Raw genomic sequence first — 18,486 nt, forward strand, 5'->3', positions numbered from 1 at the left:
CTCAGATTTAGTTTGGACGAGGGTGTGCACTCTAAGCCTCGAAACCCCTACCTATTTTAAGGGGCATTTTTCTTGAAGTAAGGCCCATTTTTAACAATTTTTGGGTGGTTGCCATGCAAATACATCAGAAAAATTTGTGAAAACAACCCATGTTTAGTGATATTTTTGTAAAAATGTGACCAATGTTTAGAGATTTTTTCGTGAAAAAAAGTTACCAATTAGAGTGGCACACCCCCCTATATGTCTTAATATGTGAGTACGACACCTCCCCCCACCTCATGTGGAGTTATTCAGCAAATCACTTTCATTAATAGACCTATAGTATAATTTAATTTAGACAGGGGTTCAGTTACTACTAAAAATATCTATACTGGTAGATATATCTGTTACTTGTGTGAATCTATTATTAAAAGCGATAGAATATTCTGGCTCTCTAAAAGTATGCTGAATATTGATTATTCAATTCAATTAAATTCAATTCAAATTATGAAGGCAATATTCATTCGATACTGCATCTGTGAGTTTTTATTTAAGATGTTGTAAGGTATCATCAATATTTGTTCTCAGCCTTTTACTTAACCAGATTCCTGAGAAATAAAGGTAAATCATCTGAGCCTATGAACAAGCAAATTCATTTGGAATATAAAGTAATAATCATATTTTTGTTCTCCTGCAGCATCCTGGTACTAGCTTTGGCCCCATCACAGATAGCATCTGCATCACTCAAAGCATCACCTACGAGGAGAGTCTCCTCTATAACCATGGCCTCCCAGCCCTCTTCTTCTTTGTTGCTCTCATCCTTGCTCTAGTCCTTGTCATCCTCTGCTGTTTCATCTATGCTAAGATGTCTGCCGGTGGTATCTATGCGATCGTGCAACCCGAGGGGACCATCTCTAAGAATCAACACGGTCTTATTATTAATCCTAGAGTCGGCAAAACAGGTGTAGACATGGTGGAGGAGTACAGGTTAGTTCTACTTAAAGGGCAAGTCCACTCCAAAAATAAATTGTTTTCAATAGAAGCAGATAAATCAGATGAACCAATCAAAAAAAGTTTGAGCAAAATCAGACAACTAATAAGAAAGTTATTAATTTTTATTTACATGAAAAATTTGAAAATCACTAGACAAATTGGCAACTCATAGACCTTAAATACGGAATGAAATATTTTATGCATTTGGGCTCTAAATACATGCTTTGTAAAGCTATCCAGCAAAGGTTATGAGTTATAGGAATACAATCACCACATATTATAGTCCATATTGTATTTGAAGGAAAACTTATCATGAGTCAGAGGATTTAGTAGTTTTTTAATATAATTCTATAATTCTAAATAATTTTTATTTGAAAGAGTTCCCAATTTGCAGGTTTTGTGAGTATGGATTGGCCTGAATTTTGCTTGATGCATTCTTAATCTATCAAGTTTTTGGCTACCACCAACATATAAGGTATGCCCGACATGATTCTGTGACATTAGAACTTGTATTAATTCATGTTCAAGCTTGTTGCTCAATACTGTTTTTGTTTTTGTCACCCTTGTGCAGCTCCGTCACAGCCAATGAGAGCATTGTTGTGGTCTTGATGCAGAAGGACAAGACAAGGAAAGTCCTCGACTTTGAAAAGTAAGTTCCATGGTCTAATCAAAGCTGCTAAATTTTAAGTATGAAATAGATATCTTCCGATTGAATTTTGTGTTGTCTTTCATTGTTGTTGCTTGTTTCTTAGGATGGTGTTGAATATCACTCTATTTTACTCTCCTTATTAGGGAAGCTCCAGTCAACTATTATATAGGTTATAAAGAAAAATCTGCTTTCTTCATTAAATGATTACAATTAATGGTACATTGGTGATTTGCTCACTTTTAAAAATTGCAAACACTGATTTCAAGGCTGCATTGAATGTGTTATCCTTGTATTTTGATATTTTTAAAGTAAAAAAGGAGCTCTGAACCAGCGCAGCTGAATATATCTTATATAAAAGCTGCGCTATATAAAAAATTAAAAAGGTTTTATATTGCAGCTTTGATATCATGAAAAACACAAGAGCAGATATCATGAGTGAGATGTTTATGATTCTTTTATTTTTTATATCTAACAGTTTGGATATCATGAGTACCATTACAACCGACATGCGTCTGGAGGAGCAGCGAATCTCCACCATGATTGAGATGTTTATCATGCTCCTGGGCTCCTGGTCCCTCAGGGATCTTCTTCCAAGGGATTTCTCAGCAAAGCTTTCTAAGAAATACCAGCGATCTGCCAAGGATGCCATCAAGAAGCTTGATGATGAGTATGGTCACGAGAGCAGGGAGCTCATTAAACACCTCAGCAATGAAAATAAGGTATGACTTTAATATGAATCTAACATTGTAAGTAGGTACATAGAAGGGAAGAGGAATGGGGATATTTGGGGATTATATATTATCATATTGCTAAACTTTGGAACTGCAAATCGAGCTGTGACTTTGACATAAAAAATGTGTTTGTTTTTTTACACTTGTTGATGATGTTCATTTTTGTTTCTATTTAGAAGGGGTACGTGTAGGAGAATTTCAGTACCACAGGAAAATGAATAGTTACTGTTGAAAATTAATGGTCATTACATATATATGTTTTAGTTTTATGTGTTTTTCATGTGACACCCATATCATATTGACTTCTCATTTGTAGGGAAAGCTGATTATGCTGAAGAAGAAACATGATGCTGAACTTCGACTGAAAGCTGCTCAAGCCAGGAGTTTGTCCAAAGAGGTAAATAAATTATTAAAATGTATTATTATACTTTATCCCAATTTTCAGAACTTCATAATGCCTCTGGGAGTGCTAACTCTTGATGATCTTGTACATTAAAGATGGAATGGAAAACATTGACATATTTTTATGATCAGAACGACTGGCTGTCACACTTTGAATTGAACTCCGCACTAATTGTGTTTCTCTTTCTTGATTTGGTTATTTTTTTGTGTAAGACTTGTTTATCTTTCTTAAATCGTGGTATAGCATCTGTTTATTTCAGCTCTCTCATTTGATTTTGTTATCTTCTTTGGTAGGATCTTAAAGAAGTGATGGATTTATTAAAGAAACAACAGGCAGCCGGAGCTACAAGCTTGACACAGCTACTCAGACTCAAACAAGATGAAGAACAAGAAAAACTTCGCAAGGTGAGTATTTTAATCATGCTATACCCTTTTAAACTTATATGACAACTACAGAGAAACCTGCTTTAGCAACCACCTTGATACATAGACCACCTGTCTATTGAGACCACATAGTCTGTTTCCTTGAATAGTCTTTATCATTGGAATGTGTGCTGAAGGAACCTGTACAGGATAACCACCTGCCTGTAAAGGCCACCTTTCTTGTATCCTTGAGTGATCTTTATACACAGGTTTTGACCACATATTTATAGAACAATTATAAATTATTTTACTGGTGGCAGCGGTGGGATATGAACCTACACTTTCATTAATGTATCTCTATGGGATGATTCGTTGGAATTCTTAATTGATCATTAAACTCAATCTATCAATTTAATTATCTCATCAAGTAGGAGTATGCATCCAAGAAGAGGATAGCTATAAATAGAGTCTTGTTGTAATTTCTGTTTCTGTTAAAGGCCACCTTTCTTGTCTCCTTGAGTGGTTTTTATACCCAGGTTTTGTACACATTTGTAGTACTCATGCGCATTCTAGTGATATTACTGGTGGCAGCGGTGGGATTTGAACCTACGCTTTCATTAATGTATCTCTATGCGATGATTCGTTGGAATTCTTAATTGATCATTAAAACTCAATCTATCAGTTGAATTATCTCATCAAGTAAGAGTATGCATCCAAGAAGAGGATAGCTATAAAGAAAGTCTTGTTTTAGTTTCTGTTGACAATTATAATACTTAGTCATGTAGATCTCTCTGTAGAAATTGATTTAATCAATCAATCTGTCAAGTGAATTAACTTCATCAAAGAAGCGTATATTGATGACCAGCAAAAAAGCTGCCAAGAGAATTTAATTTGACCAAAGAAGGGACGTTTATTTGTGTAGTTCACACATATCTTAATTGATAATTAAACTCATCTTTCAATGAATTATCATACTAAACAGGAGTATGCAACCAAGAAGAGGATAGCAATGAAAGCTGTTCAGCAGGAATACATGGATAAAGCAATCCTCCAAGGAAAGTTAGATGAGGATCAGGCTAGAAGGCTACTGTCTGAACACCAACAGGATATGTCTACTGTAGAGAGGCTGATGGATGAGGAGATGTCTAGACAGAGGATGAGTCTGGAAGAGAAACTAGCAAGGAGGAAACTGCTCGCCAAGGCAACGGTAAGATGGTTTTTGAGTGAAGACATTAGTTTGAATAATAGTGCTAATTAAACTGGAAACCTTGATGATTTTGTTTCTTTTCATAAAATCTTTATTCAGATACAAAATCATGGATGACATCGTACATAATTATTTACAACAAGCAAATCATAGCCTTCATGATAATGATGATGATAATGATTTTGATGATGACGTTAATGATTGTGACAATGATGATAACATTGACTGTGATAGTGATGGGTGGGGTCATTGGGTATAATGATGATGAAAGCGGTGGTGCTGCTGCTGCTGATGATGATAGTAATTTAAATGGCGGTGATGATGAAAATGTTAATGGTAGGTCTATCACTGTCGATGATGATGTTGATGATTATGAAAATGATAGGATAAATTGAAGATAAATGGTTACGACAATTGAGATGATGATGATGATGACAACTATAGTGATAACTATATAACTGATTTTATTGATGGCCATGGAATTCTCAAACTTTAGGGTACTACTTTTTAATGAGGATTCCTCCCATTTACAATTTTCTTTTATCTTTATCTTCTTGCTCCAGGAATCTCAAGAGGAGCATCACAGCGCCCTTCTGAACACCATGGCGTCTCAGACGATGACCGCAGTCAGTGAGCTAGAGCAGAGTGAACAGCTCGGCCAGGAAGAAGCCAAAGCTTATGTGGAGAAACTCATGAAGGAAGTCAAGGGGATCAAAGAGAACTATGAGAAGGAGAGGAGGAAACAAGAGGAAGTCCTTCATAAGAAGCTGAGTGAGAAGAAGAAGAAGAGGATGCAGGAGAAGGTATGATGGAGGGATTATAGCTTCCAGGCAAACGCTCTTAAAGGGATGCGGTAACTTTGTTTTAGATCCTTTAAAAAATGCTTGATTTAACTCATGCTGCAATGATGATTATAAACCTTTAGGTCAGTCAGGAACCCCATGACTTTTATAAGCTGATCGCCTGTCTGCTTATCAAGATATTTATGATTGAAAATCGAAATCAAATTTTGTGTTTGCCAAACAGGTTTCATAACACTACAGTCAATTGGGAAAAACGAGTATGGTAAAACCGGTCACTCAGAAATTTTTACTTTCTTGAAGCACTTCTTGGTCATTTTGAAGCACAATTTTTTTAGGCCCATATTACACCATATCATAGACACTGATAATACGTAGGGCTGTGCATCTCAGATTTAACATTGTTAAACGATCCCTTTAACATTCGTAGATATTAATCGATAGTCTTCATTATCAATGGTGCGTATTACAAATATGGTATTTGGGCCTTGCTGCACTGGCATGCAGACTGTGGAGGAATAGACTAAAGAATGTCATTTCTGTATGTCCAGTATTTTTTAATTTACTGCATTTGTGCTTCCCAATCTAAATCAGTATACCCATGGTATTCTGATTCATGAATTACGTCCAGTCCAGTGTCCTGATTTCTGATATATATTTTTATATTTATTCACTTCTGATCAGTTCATTAAACACTCTGTACACACACATACATTAAATGCTTGTTCCTACCCCAGTGCAACCCATCCCCTACAGAAATGAAGCTCTGTAAAAGATTAGAATATGAAACTAAATTGGAACATTTTATTATTTTTTTTAGTATTTCATCTTGGTTTAATTGTGTCTTTATGTATTTTACAGGAAAGAGAACAAAAGCAGGAGTTTGCTGAATTTGAGAAGAAGAAAACAAGTGTAGACAATGGTGAACTGGGTAAGATATCTTAATATTTTAATTTTGAGAAACAGTATTTGATATACGTTAGGATTTAAAAGATGAAGTTATCAGTTTATAACACGATAATAAAGTTAAGAATATTTAATTAAATTTGAACATGGTTTTTGCATAATGTTGTTTGAAAAGTTTATAGATGTTCAGTAATTGTCCCTTTTTATCAAGAATTCTTCCCTGAAGAAAAGGAAGGAATGATGATTAAATGTATTGCTCATGCATTTAAATGACTGTATGTATCTAATGGATCATTCTTGTTGTGGTTTTGTCCAGATCTCGAAGAATATTTTGAGTCCAAGAGCGGCCTCCTTGCTGGTCATCGCTCCCAGCTGGCTGAGATCGAGACAGAGGTCGATGAAGAGGCGAGAGAGGAACTCGAGAACCTGAGAGATGAGATGGCAGCAAAGGTCAAGGGTCAAATCACTAATGTCAGACAGAAGGTTCATGTTGATCTCCAGAACAAAGGTGAGGAAGGTTTTCTTATCATAGCTTTCCATAGTTATTTAGTGTCTAACTGTAGGAGAATGAAGATGCCAAGGAGATTGGTAATTTCACTTTGTCATGATAGTTTTATTATAGAAATATTGGTAAAATGCCATTTGTATATTTTAATCTATTTTAATGCGCAGATGTGGGGAATGATTCCTCATTCTATTTTATCAAACTATTATGTGGGATAAATCATTTATTAGAAATGTTTCATCTGCTTCAAATTATAATTATGAAACAAGAAAATAATATAGGCAAGAGTTTACTCATTCTTATGTTTAATCAGATTAATATTTTGGTGATTACAAATTTACAAGGGTAAAACAGGAATGGGATGAAGGGTTGACTGTAATGTCTTGTATTTCAAGGTAAGCCTCAAAAGATTATTCCTTAATGTGAATTATTTAATGAAATCATTGATGTTGCTAGATCTAATTACATGGTGTGCATTGTAGTTAATAATTGACTATATTATTTCGCTTTGCAATATTATGCCTTGAAATATGTGAGTGCCTTGGATTACTTGTTGCTAGGTTAAGCTGAAGGTTGGGGCCTTGAAATGGATGATTTAATTAATGTGTTGCTAGGTTTAACTTGAAAGTTTAAGCTGTGAAATAAATGTTTACCTAAAATCTCTTTTGTGTTACTAGGATTGACTGAAAGACAAGCAGCACAGATTGTTGAGCAGCATGAGAGGGATGTAGAGGAGATGCAAGAACAGAGGGAGGAACAGAGACAGAAACAAGAAAAAGCTATCAAGGTTTGTTCAGGGGTCTCAAAAACAATTCAAATTCAAGATTACTAAGAATTATTATCTATAATGATGATAAAAAGTATAAATATTTATTCAATATCATGTCTTTCAGAATATGGGTCTTGCTCTGTGCTTTATGTATGTGATGATAAAGAGATTAATTTCTTCTTGTGTTTGACTGATTCCCTAATTGGTTCTGCATTTACATTAAAAGAGGAGATAATTCTGTGGTCTTCTTTGACATCAAAATAGACATCTAGTAACTTTTCTTTTATGTATATAACATTTATAATAGTTCATAAGACCCACCCACTTTCCTAACTTCTGAAAGTTATGAAACTAAGCTTACTATATTAAAAAGTAGAAATTTGCCAAGTAATTTTCTTTTGTGGTGGTATAACATTTCTTGTCCATCATCTTGTCCCCATTGTAGAAGAGAATGGCTAAACAGCGCAAAGAGCTTGCTTTGAGAAAGCAGGAGGAGAGAGAAGAGAGAGAACAGATCAGGGAACATGAGGAGAAGATGGTCGGGTAAGTCATTTTAAGATCACTACTGTTTGGTGGAAATAGGAATTGACTTATAACAATCTCTCAGTGCTGTAGTAGTAAAAGGAAAATGTCAACCTATCAACCTAACCTCAATCAGGATGATGAAATTCTGAAGCGTGTTTTGAAGCGCATAGAGATGTTATTTCATAACGTATTACGCGCTATACAAGAACTGAATATTATTATTATGGATATGACACTTTTTTATTTTCTTGTCCCTCACCAGGCGACTATTAGCATCTCAGGTCGCGATGTCAGAGGAAGAAAGGCGTCGTATCCTAGCAGAACATGAACAGCATCTGGTTGCTATGGAGAATAGCCTAGCTCTCACCAAGCTGAGACAGCGTCGTCTGCTAGAAGAGAAGATGGCTGGTAGGAAGAGCAGACAGATGGACAGACTTGCTAGGAAACAGGAACAAGAAGCTAAGGTGTGTAGAATAGTTTAAACTCTCTTTCTCTCTCTTTCCATTTCTCTCTTTTTATCTCTATTCGTGTAACTCTCACTTTTTTTTCACTTTTTCTTTATATATCCATTTATTGTATACTCTCTCTCTCTCTCTCTCTCTTTCTTTCTCAAGTCTCTCTACCTCTTTCTTGATCGCTCAATATGTGTTTTTATTTGTATTTTTGTGAACTAACTGTCATTATCCCAAGTGCTATTGTATCTTTCCCTCTCTTATACTCATTGATCTTCAAAACAAAGCAAATGTATCACATTCTCATCAGCTGAGAAAGTTATCATCTGGTGTAAACCTGAGTTTAATTTTCCTTTCCTTCACGCAGCGTAAACTTAAAGACAAGAAGCTGGATGATAGTGATGAGGATGAGGATGCTACCAACTCCGATCTGAAAGAGATGATGCAGAAGCACACTAAAGAGCGCATGGCGATGATGACGGACGAAGATGAAGACAGAGATAAATTGGAGGAAGAGATGGAAGCTGTGAGTAAAAAATATCCTTGGTGTATTTTGGTGCTGTAGATATGCGTAGAGTATCCAAGACATTAGAGTTTTAACAGTCTGCTCACAGGATGTATTGTTTCTCTTGTGTTGTACAGTACAGTGTGGATGTGTCTAGTTGAGATATCACTGTGTACCACCAAGGTCCATTCTTTTTCCAAGCTATAAGATATGCAGCCGATAGGTTATAAAAAGAAAAATAGGATTTACAAATTTTGAACCTCTATAGATGGCAGTATGTGTCTAGTAGTGGTAGTGCCTATGGTGTTGGTGAATATTGTGTGAGCAGGGTTCCATCTTATAAACAGTTGCAATTAATTCTAACTTATTTCTCATTGATATCAATTGCAACTATGTACATATGAGATAGGATATTGCAAACTTGCGATTAATTAGAGGACTTGTGATTGATTTGGATCAGTCCCAAGTCCTTATATGACGGGACCCTGAGTAGCTTATCATGTCTAAAAGGGATTATCATCATGCTCTTGATTATGTTGTCATGGCAACAGTCAGCATTTTTTTAACCTTATACTAAATGGCAATATATTTGGCAGATGTTACTTCATCTTCATTGATTACATTTGGAATATTTGTTTGAATCGTGCATTAATTCCTGCCAATCTCTTCTCCAGATGAGGTCTGAGATGTTGAATGAGAGAGCCAATGCTCTGAAGGAACAAGAAGATAGACTAGGAGCTCTCATGGCTCAGCTACAGATGCAGAAAGCTAGAGAGGTAAGAACTACAACTCTGTCCCTCTTCATAAATCAGTTGATAGGGGATTGATTAAAGTCATTGAGTTGTGTCAACCGGTATCAAATTAAACATATGCTTCAGATGAATAATTCTAAATATCTCAAGGAGGAAGGAGGAGCTAATGGGAGAAGGAAGAGGGGCAGACCAACTAGGACATGGACTGATAACATCAAACAATGGACGGGAATGTCATTTGAGCAGCTAACTAGAACAGCTGAAGACAAAAATTATGGAGAACTTGTGTCTTAAGGTCTTAAGCTGTGGGACATAGATGGAAAATAGATAGATAGATAGATAGATAGATAGATAGATAGATAGATAGATAGACAGATAGATAGATAGATAGATGGATGGATGGATGGATGGATGGATGGATGGATAGATAGATAGATAGATAGATAGATAGATAGATAGATAGATAGATAGACAGACAGACAGATGGATGGATGGATGGATGGATGGATGGATGGATGGATAGATAGATAGATAGATAGATAGATAGATAGATAGATAGATAGATAGATAGATAGATAGATAGATAGATAGATAGATAGAAAGACAGATAGATGGATAGAAATATCTCATGGTGAGATATATACAGACCTGTTGCACAATGTGCACTACCAGAAGATAGGAAATGTGAAAGATGTGAGGAGTGTAACATCCTTAAATTTTTACTGTAATTCTTGCAAGTTTTCATTGTGTATAAACTCTTATGAATGCTTAAGAACTATTTATCATACCTTCAATTCCTGATATAATCTTGATTTGTTAATTGTTCTTATTTTTATCCATAATCAAATCAATATATTCCATTTCAGAGTTTGCATCATGCATACAGGTATGATTGATTGATAATAATGAGTTATCTGTATATATTCTTTATAGCTTGCTACCATTGAGGAGCAACATAAAGCCCTTTTGCAACTCAAGATGAACATGCTGGATGAGCTGACTGAGAAAGGCATCATGAAGAATGCTCAGTGCAAGAAAGTCATTGAGACACACCAGAAGGTTTGTTGAATTATACCATTGCCTTATCTGTAACAAATATATCACGGTTTAAAGAGAATGTATATGATAGATACTGGAACTGAACAGGATTTCATAGTAAAAGAGGAGTTTGGAAGCAGTAATCTTTTGGGGTTTTATCAGCATAATGGTAATTTGTTTTCCTTGATTACAATTCAAAGAAATAGTTTTTATTGAAAATTGATAATCAAATTCAATAACATGTACCATTATTGTAATATTCAGTGCTGATTTACAATCATTCTTGTTGGCTAATTATCATAACCCAGCAAGACAGATTTTTTACAAATTAGTAGAATTTCCTTGTTCATTATGTAAGACAAGGAAATGGGAAAAAACCTTCTATGATAGATGACAAAGGAAGAGCTCTGAGAGGGGATTTGATTTGATATTACCGTTTTTATATAACTTTGTTAGGCAACATATGTGATGCCCCTCAGAACAGTTGCAACAGGTGCAATATATTAAATGTGTTATATCATTATAATTATAAATGCCTGTTTCTTTTGAGTGCAGCAAGTAGAAGCAAGGGAACAGAAGATGAAGAAAGAGAGAGCTAAGGCAGAAGCGATCGTCAAGAAGAAACTGAAAGAGAAAGCTGCGGAGAGGGTGAAAACCCTTGCTATGAAACATGAGGAGGAGATACAGAGCTTGCTGGAGAGAGAGAAGAATGGAACAGCTGCAAGACTCAAGAGGGTCGCTCTCAAACATAAACATATGGTCGAGATGGAAGAATTCAGGTGAGTTGCAAAAGGACTTATATGGCTTATGTCAGCTCCCTTCAGTAAGGCTCTTGATACCACTGATGATATCAAGCCATGGTAATATTTTTGCTTGTACAGAAAAAAATATGCTCCAGACAACAGAACTTTAGCCGATGAAGTATACAGGTTTCCATGGAAACCATAAATAGAGCAAATAGAAAGGAGGAAACTCCTAAGTTTGTGATGATACATGAAGTCAAAAGATAATTGCTTGTAATGTGAATAGATGGTAGTACGATTCTTCTACTGCACTTTTTCTGATAAAATAAAATTCAAGGCACAATAATAAATTATTTCTAATACTTCAGTAAGCAATATTGTTCACACCAACAAAATAACAATAATAAATAATAGAATAAAATAATATCCCTTGTAGCTCTGGTTTGAAGGAGTTGTTTGTCTGATAATAATATAGATCATTGAGACGCATTTGTATTAAACATCATCAACACCTTCCACCTGTATCTCTTCCAGGAACAAGCTTGCAGTTGAGATGACACAAACCTTGGAGGAAATCAGAAGACAGTCAGAAATGACAAGAATCAACGAACAACAAGAACAGGTATCTCAATGGAAATAAAGTCTCTGAAAATGAAAGCTGTTTGACGTAAAATATGAGGGAAATAGAAATATGCCATTTGATAGTATGAACACTAAAATTAAAATTGAAAACAACACTTTCTTTTGTAATTAGGTGAACATTCTCAGTGCTGGTACAAGAACCTTAAGTATAGGCCACAGATTGGTTTGAATTTCAATGTCATGGATTATCATTTCTAAATTAGCTATTTGTGCACATAATGAAGCCTAGTGATTTTGATATACAAGAGATATAATTTATGATTATCTCTATCTGATCTATGAAGAATAATAGTGAAGTATATGAAGCATTCTGATCAAATTGAGCCATCTTTCACTGTTTAAATGTTCTATTTCTTCACCAGGAGCTTGATTTCCTGTCGGCGCTTGTCAAGGTCGGTAACTACGACAAGACGGAGCTGATCAACGTCCTCCATCTTCTCTTCCCTGCCAAGTCACATGATCAGATCAACGGAATGTTAGCGAAACTTTATGAGAAGGTGGAGAAAGATGGAGATGAGACGGACAGCTCACCAGCTAAGAGTAATGGGTAAGAAATAAACTCTGTCTCTATTGACATGGCAGTCTTTAAGTAATCTTCTTTTCGATATTAAATGCCCATGTTGGCTCCATAAAGATGAAGCATGTCAATTTCTGTAATTGGGAATATCTTCTGATTAAATGCAGGTAATGCGCTATTCATGTGGTCATTTCTTAATCAAACCCCTACATGTTTATTCTCGTGGAAAACACTGCAACAATGAAAATCTCACTTGTGTATTATTTATAACTTTTGGGGGGAATATGCAATGTTATGCTCAGTAATCAGATGCATGTAAGAAAGGTAACCAAACATTTGCTCCAACAACAATTGCTTTGGGCTTTATTTCATCAAAGATATAAGGTTATGGGTATGTTAATAGAGAATTTATTATTATGCGCTATATAAAAATTACTTTATTTATTTATTTATTTAAGGATGGGGTTAGGGTTATGGGATTATGAACAGAGATAAAGAAGGCCAAGGGTTGAAGTTGGCAATTTGGTTAATATGAATATTGACCACGGAGCAATTGTTACTCGAGCCCATGTTGCAGAACCTTTAGAATATATAGTTTCATCTTTGTCCTACGCCATGATTAATGCATGCTTTATTAACAGCTGATTCATTAAATGAATATGGATGATCAACCAAGCTTATGAATATGCATGATGACCTAAGCTTATAAATATCCATGATCAACCAATCTTACTTTTTTTTCTCTCTCTTTCTCACTTCCTCACTTCTTCCCACATCCTGATTTTCTTTCTCATTGGCTAAAACTTCATGCACTCTTACTGATTTATCCATCTTAATATTGGCTCATCAAAAACAAAATCTGTCTTTTCCTACCTTGACAATTTATGCTCTGAAATATTGTGGGTGCAATTCATTGTTGTGTATGGACACTACACTAATCATTCACTATCTAACATCTCATCTATTATTGACTAACTTCTCTTTATCTATGTACTTGCTACCATACTTTCTTTGGAATAAAACAATAATGCTTTTAATTTCATTGATCTTTGTTTGTGGTGCTTGTAACTTGTTTTTTACCCAAAAAATAATATCATAATCTTATATGTGCATGCTGACATTGCAATTTAACACACAATCATAAACTCATCTTGCAATACGTTTGGATATGTTTTACTTTGGTTTTCCTGTTTGAATTCATGTGCCTGAAATAATTCAACACCATTTGATGTGATTGCACAATCTTTGTTGTATTGTGTGTGGGTGTTCTAACACATAGGGAACTTTTCCTGAAAATTTTGCAGAACTTCAGCCAGAAACCAGAGGGGAGATCTGGAGCAAAAGGTGAAGGAAGCCATACTGGGTCAGGTGCAGACAACGAAGCCCAAGACTGACAGGTAAACGTTGATTTATCTACCGCTATATCATATTATACATTGGAATATATTCTCTTACAGATACCACTGGTAAATTATAAACTGTTAGCCAGTGTTAGGGAATAAATGCTCCCCAGGGAGTGGATAATGTGCATACATTGTGTGCCTGAAGCCTGAATCCGATGACCAGGGAAATAATATATCTGTAAAGTGCTTAGACATATCGTTGTATCAATGTATTGGGCGCTATATAACAACAGAATATTATTATCATTATTAAATGATGAAATTGATACAAACACCTCAACAACAAAAAAGATTATTTGAATGGTAGTAAGATAAAGGGGTTTTGCTAATTTACCATGCATGGATTTATATTTCTTTTCTGTTGTTTTAATGTCATGTATATTACAATTAAAGATGAAATAAGTTTACCTACTTTCATCAGAGCTCTAGTTTTATCTTGAAAAAAGTTAATGCACCTTATGACTGGGGTGTTTTTTTTTTGCAATAATAACTTTATGTTCATCAGTGTATCTCTTCATAAATTGTATATAATGTACAGATTAGTTTCTCAATCACAAATGTTTACGATAAATTATCTGTTTGCCACATTTCAGCTTGACCAAGAAAGAGAAGAAGAAGAAAGCCAAAAAGCTGGCACCTATACGATCAGCAGACCAAACCTACGATAGCGACAACCGATCAACAAACCTTAGCTCCTCTATGAGAGGAGCAGCACCCCTGCCCCTCATCTCTAGTACCCGTCGGCCTGAACCACTGGGCCAGACGGGTGATTCAGAGGATGAGAGGAGGAGAGGAAGGTACGATGATAGGAGCGAAGGGGAGGGCACAGAGGATGACGAGAGGAACTTTCTTAGAAAAAGGGGATCCGTATCGGGACCTGGAAAGGGTAAAAGAGCATCACTTAGTCAGGTGCGTGACCCAAGACGCGGCAACAAGTTGATTTAAATCTCATTCTCTGACACTTGCCTTGTGGAAGTTTTTCTCAGCTCAGAAAACTATTTGATTCATGCATGTATGAATATAAAGGTTGAATATTAATGAGTTTCTAGTCTTTCATGCTTCAGGTAGCGTTATACATATAGAACAGCCAAACAAATATATGCTATTGTATATATCTTTAATAAGTGGAGATTGCTGTATAAAATTTCACTTGCGATTCAAAACTTTGGGATCAATTAACATTCTGTTTATATCTGAAGTTAAGCTCTTTAAGTTATTCATCTTAAACAGATTTTTAATGGGTCTTTATCTATTTATTTTCCTTGTATAAGATATGGTTAATTGTTCAAATCTTAGATGTAATTTTCGATATGATTTTCACTGGGTTAAAAACCATGAAAGTGTTATGTAAAGTGCCATGTTATTAGAATTATGTCTTATAGCAACAAAGTTCAAGAGTAAGTAATTATTATAGAAAATTTCAAAGAAATTAATTAATTACTAAATGATCAGGTCGTAATAGATTTATAATGATATTGCAAGGCATGAGGATATTCCTTTCAATGTCATGAGAACCTTTTTGTAACAGTCTTTCAATATTTGGATGTTTTATTTGTTTTTAATACTTGGATCCAATATTTCAATATCACATGAGGTATTGGTTAAAAAAGGCAGATAATTGTTGTTATTATGTCGATTTCCTCAGGACTTTTTATAAATCGTTGTGACATAACAATAACTGTTCCAGTGTCAAAAAGAGGTGGTGAAAAGGAGACGAGGGATTTTTGAAAATACAAGTCTTTCTTTATCCAGCTAGAATAATGGAAAATATTTTGCAATTTACAAAATTGGAATTTAATCATGTATATAGAGGGATCTGGTAGGGTAAAGAGATATGAATCTCTCCCTCAATCATGCCATTTCTCTTATTGGGGATCTAGTAGATGTCACAACAGTGAATAAGGTGCACAAATGAATTCTTTCTAGTGGACTAACCTTTGGCTAGGCTGAATTCCTGACTAAATAGGTTGAGATCGTCCACCAAATTATGGAACACCAATTCCAGAACTCTTCATCCTCTTCAAATACTAATGTCATCAAATGGAAATAAATTGCCCATTATCATTTGTCAATTGAATTCATTCTGTTTGGGTCATTGAGTTTCAGAATACAGGAATTTGTAGATAAAGTAGGCAGGTCGACCTTCCATAAATCAGTAGACAAAGTCGACTCAAGTTTAACTCTGTCTATTTTCAAGTATAGAGGCCAATGTTTGCATTATGAACCCAAGAATACTTGTAGATACCTAGACATTTGTTGAATAATATATGTCGTACCAGCTACCATATATATAATTGGAATTATGATATGCAGTAATGTATACTTCAGAGTTACATGAACAAAATATAAACGTATGCTGATCAATTTGTACATGTTCTGAAATGTCTGAGATTGAATGTCGTGAATTTTTACAGTTGCCAACTAAACTATTCATACCCTTAAAAATTTTGTAATTTTTTTAAGTATGTGAAAAAAAAAATTGTCCCGATTAAGGTGTCTTGAGAACGGGACATGTTAAAGCTTCCATCTAAAAATATTTAACAAAGGCCCTTATTCACCCAGTTCACCTTTCATTATTGAGTTGCAAAAAATAACCCAACAAAAAAAAAACCTCAAGGAATGTGAATAATTTATTTGCTAACTGTACATGTTGTATAAAAATATTCAGTGTTGATAATATATTTTGTAAATTATTTACTTGTACATGTATGTTGTGAGAGTATATATTTGATGTAAGTTGTTTTAAAATGTACAAACTTTGCATTCATGGGCCATAAGAATCTGTCTTCAGTTTTTCACTTTTGTGTCTCAAAATGTCTTTCAAAACTCTACCTGAAATAAGTATTTTTGTTCAATTTTGAGTAGGAATGGTATTGTAAAAACATATCCTGTTTTATATCTGTGTGCAATCATTTTTAGAAACGCATTTTCAACATGAAAATAACCTTGAGATAAAATGGTATTTCATGATCCACATTGCGTTAATTTATCTGAATTAATGTATATTATATTCTTTTTATCTTGTGTAAATATATATTTCAGTCAATACTACAATTATAGTGTATCAGTAATGTGAATCAAATCAGGTCAATGATGTTTCTTGTGCATTGTTTCTTTCAGAGATATTCTTCTGTCTTTCATTGCTTTTATACATGACTTTGTATTCTAAATTTTGTGATGTTTTCAATGAAGTTTTGAATAAAATCTTATTGCTTTCTAATTGCTTGTTATTGTGATTATTCTTGTGCCTCTTAACCAGAGGCAAAACAAAGAAATTTGTGTTTAACAATGGTTATTGGTGTAATATTAAGTGCACAACAATCAGTAATATATTGCTAAGAGAAAGGATAAATTTTCTTTGTTTAAGCTTGTGTTATATCACTGGTGTCTCTATACAATCTTCCCAATTTGTTTCCAATTTTGTTCAAATATTCCAACGTGCAATCATAGTAATGTTTAGTCAATTTTTTTTAAATCAATGTACCACAATTATACCAAAACATCAACACTAACAACTCAATTTCATCTCTCAATTAAGCTCCCGATGCATACAGTGATAAAGTGGTCCTGTACCTTCTTGTGTGGTCTAGTGTCGGTCTCATCGGTGTGACTGCAGTATCATATCAGACATCCAAACTCACTCATAAAGAGAATCAATAGAAAAACAAAATATATATGGAATTCATAAATTTATTATTCCTTGGGCTACGACAGATAATGAATGTAAACATTCTCGTATCAAAAATTGTTTTGACTGGCAATGCCTACTACAGCATGCACCTTTAGAAAATTATGAAACCTTCTGTCATGCAAATCTGAAATTAACGTATCAACCAACAATTTCCCTTTACTCTTCCCTGGTTTACTTGAATATAAATGCAAGAAATATGTTTCAATCTACATATATCTAATAACATCTACTGCTGAAAGAACAGAAAATAAACCAAAGATGTGGTAAAACAGTTCACAAGGGTTTTACTTACTATCTATAACTGCTTTTAAACAAGTCTAATCATTCAAATGCATTGGCTACTATAATTTACAGATGTTACAGGAACATTTCAGTGATAAGAATTTGTAACAATTTGCTTAATGGTTTCTGACTTTGTAATAGTAGAACATATTAGAAAACCTGAATTCCAAAAAAAAATAAAAGGAATGCAATAAAACATTCTCTCTCTACGTTTCTTGCCAAAATAAATGGCATTCAATTTTCCCCCCGAAATAACTTGACACCTTCACATTATGAAGCAAAGATACACAGGAAACAATTGCTATCTGTTGAGACAATATAAATTGCAATTGATATCAACTCTCGTGTTGTTCTGATCCTTCCAAGGCCTTTTAGATAAACCTTTCACCAATCTCTGCAAAACAATTAATTCTTTGAAAATAAGTAGATGAAAACTAATGAACATGTCCCTATAAATGGATGCCATTTATTTGAACTAATCCCTTTAACCCAAGAAATTCTACAAACAGTAACAAAAATTATAAACGAGTCACAAACTTTGGGACGATATATACAGAAAGATAAAGAATTTACATCATCCAAGTTTCAAATTCCTAAACATTATTCTTTTTTCATCTCTATGGAATATTATT

At 34.5% G+C, this 18,486-nt stretch overlaps 1 protein-coding gene across 3 annotated transcripts in view; it reads left to right on the forward strand.

The window, feature by feature from the left end:
- LOC100887860 overlaps positions 1-17,101 on the forward strand; it is a 25,472-nt gene extending 8,371 nt beyond the window's left edge. For 2 of the 3 annotated variants that reach the window (XM_011673357.2, XM_030986289.1), the window contains exons 7-26: positions 677-966; positions 1,544-1,621; positions 2,097-2,340; positions 2,669-2,749; positions 3,049-3,159; positions 4,100-4,324; positions 4,888-5,127; positions 5,986-6,055; positions 6,347-6,538; positions 7,213-7,322; positions 7,750-7,847; positions 8,092-8,293; positions 8,649-8,807; positions 9,461-9,562; positions 10,472-10,597; positions 11,132-11,355; positions 11,854-11,941; positions 12,324-12,508; positions 13,783-13,875; positions 14,475-17,101. In XM_011673357.2, coding sequence (XP_011671659.2) covers positions 677-966; positions 1,544-1,621; positions 2,097-2,340; positions 2,669-2,749; positions 3,049-3,159; positions 4,100-4,324; positions 4,888-5,127; positions 5,986-6,055; positions 6,347-6,538; positions 7,213-7,322; positions 7,750-7,847; positions 8,092-8,293; positions 8,649-8,807; positions 9,461-9,562; positions 10,472-10,597; positions 11,132-11,355; positions 11,854-11,941; positions 12,324-12,508; positions 13,783-13,875; positions 14,475-14,826 — 3,270 coding nt within the window. In that variant the 3' untranslated portion in view covers positions 14,827-17,101. Of the gene's footprint in view, positions 1-676; positions 967-1,543; positions 1,622-2,096; positions 2,341-2,668; positions 2,750-3,048; positions 3,160-4,099; positions 4,325-4,887; positions 5,128-5,985; positions 6,056-6,346; positions 6,539-7,212; positions 7,323-7,749; positions 7,848-8,091; positions 8,294-8,648; positions 8,808-9,460; positions 9,563-10,471; positions 10,598-11,131; positions 11,356-11,853; positions 11,942-12,323; positions 12,509-13,757; positions 13,876-14,474 lie in introns of all 3 variants that reach the window. The other variant, XM_003725136.3, reaches the window with a different exon arrangement.
- Positions 17,102-18,486: the final 1,385 nt, after the last annotated feature.

The sequence above is a fragment of the Strongylocentrotus purpuratus genome, unplaced genomic scaffold (assembly GCF_000002235.5).
Source record: "Strongylocentrotus purpuratus isolate Spur 01 unplaced genomic scaffold, Spur_5.0 spur5_scaffold_15, whole genome shotgun sequence".
NCBI classification, from domain to species: domain Eukaryota; kingdom Metazoa; phylum Echinodermata; class Echinoidea; order Camarodonta; family Strongylocentrotidae; genus Strongylocentrotus; species Strongylocentrotus purpuratus.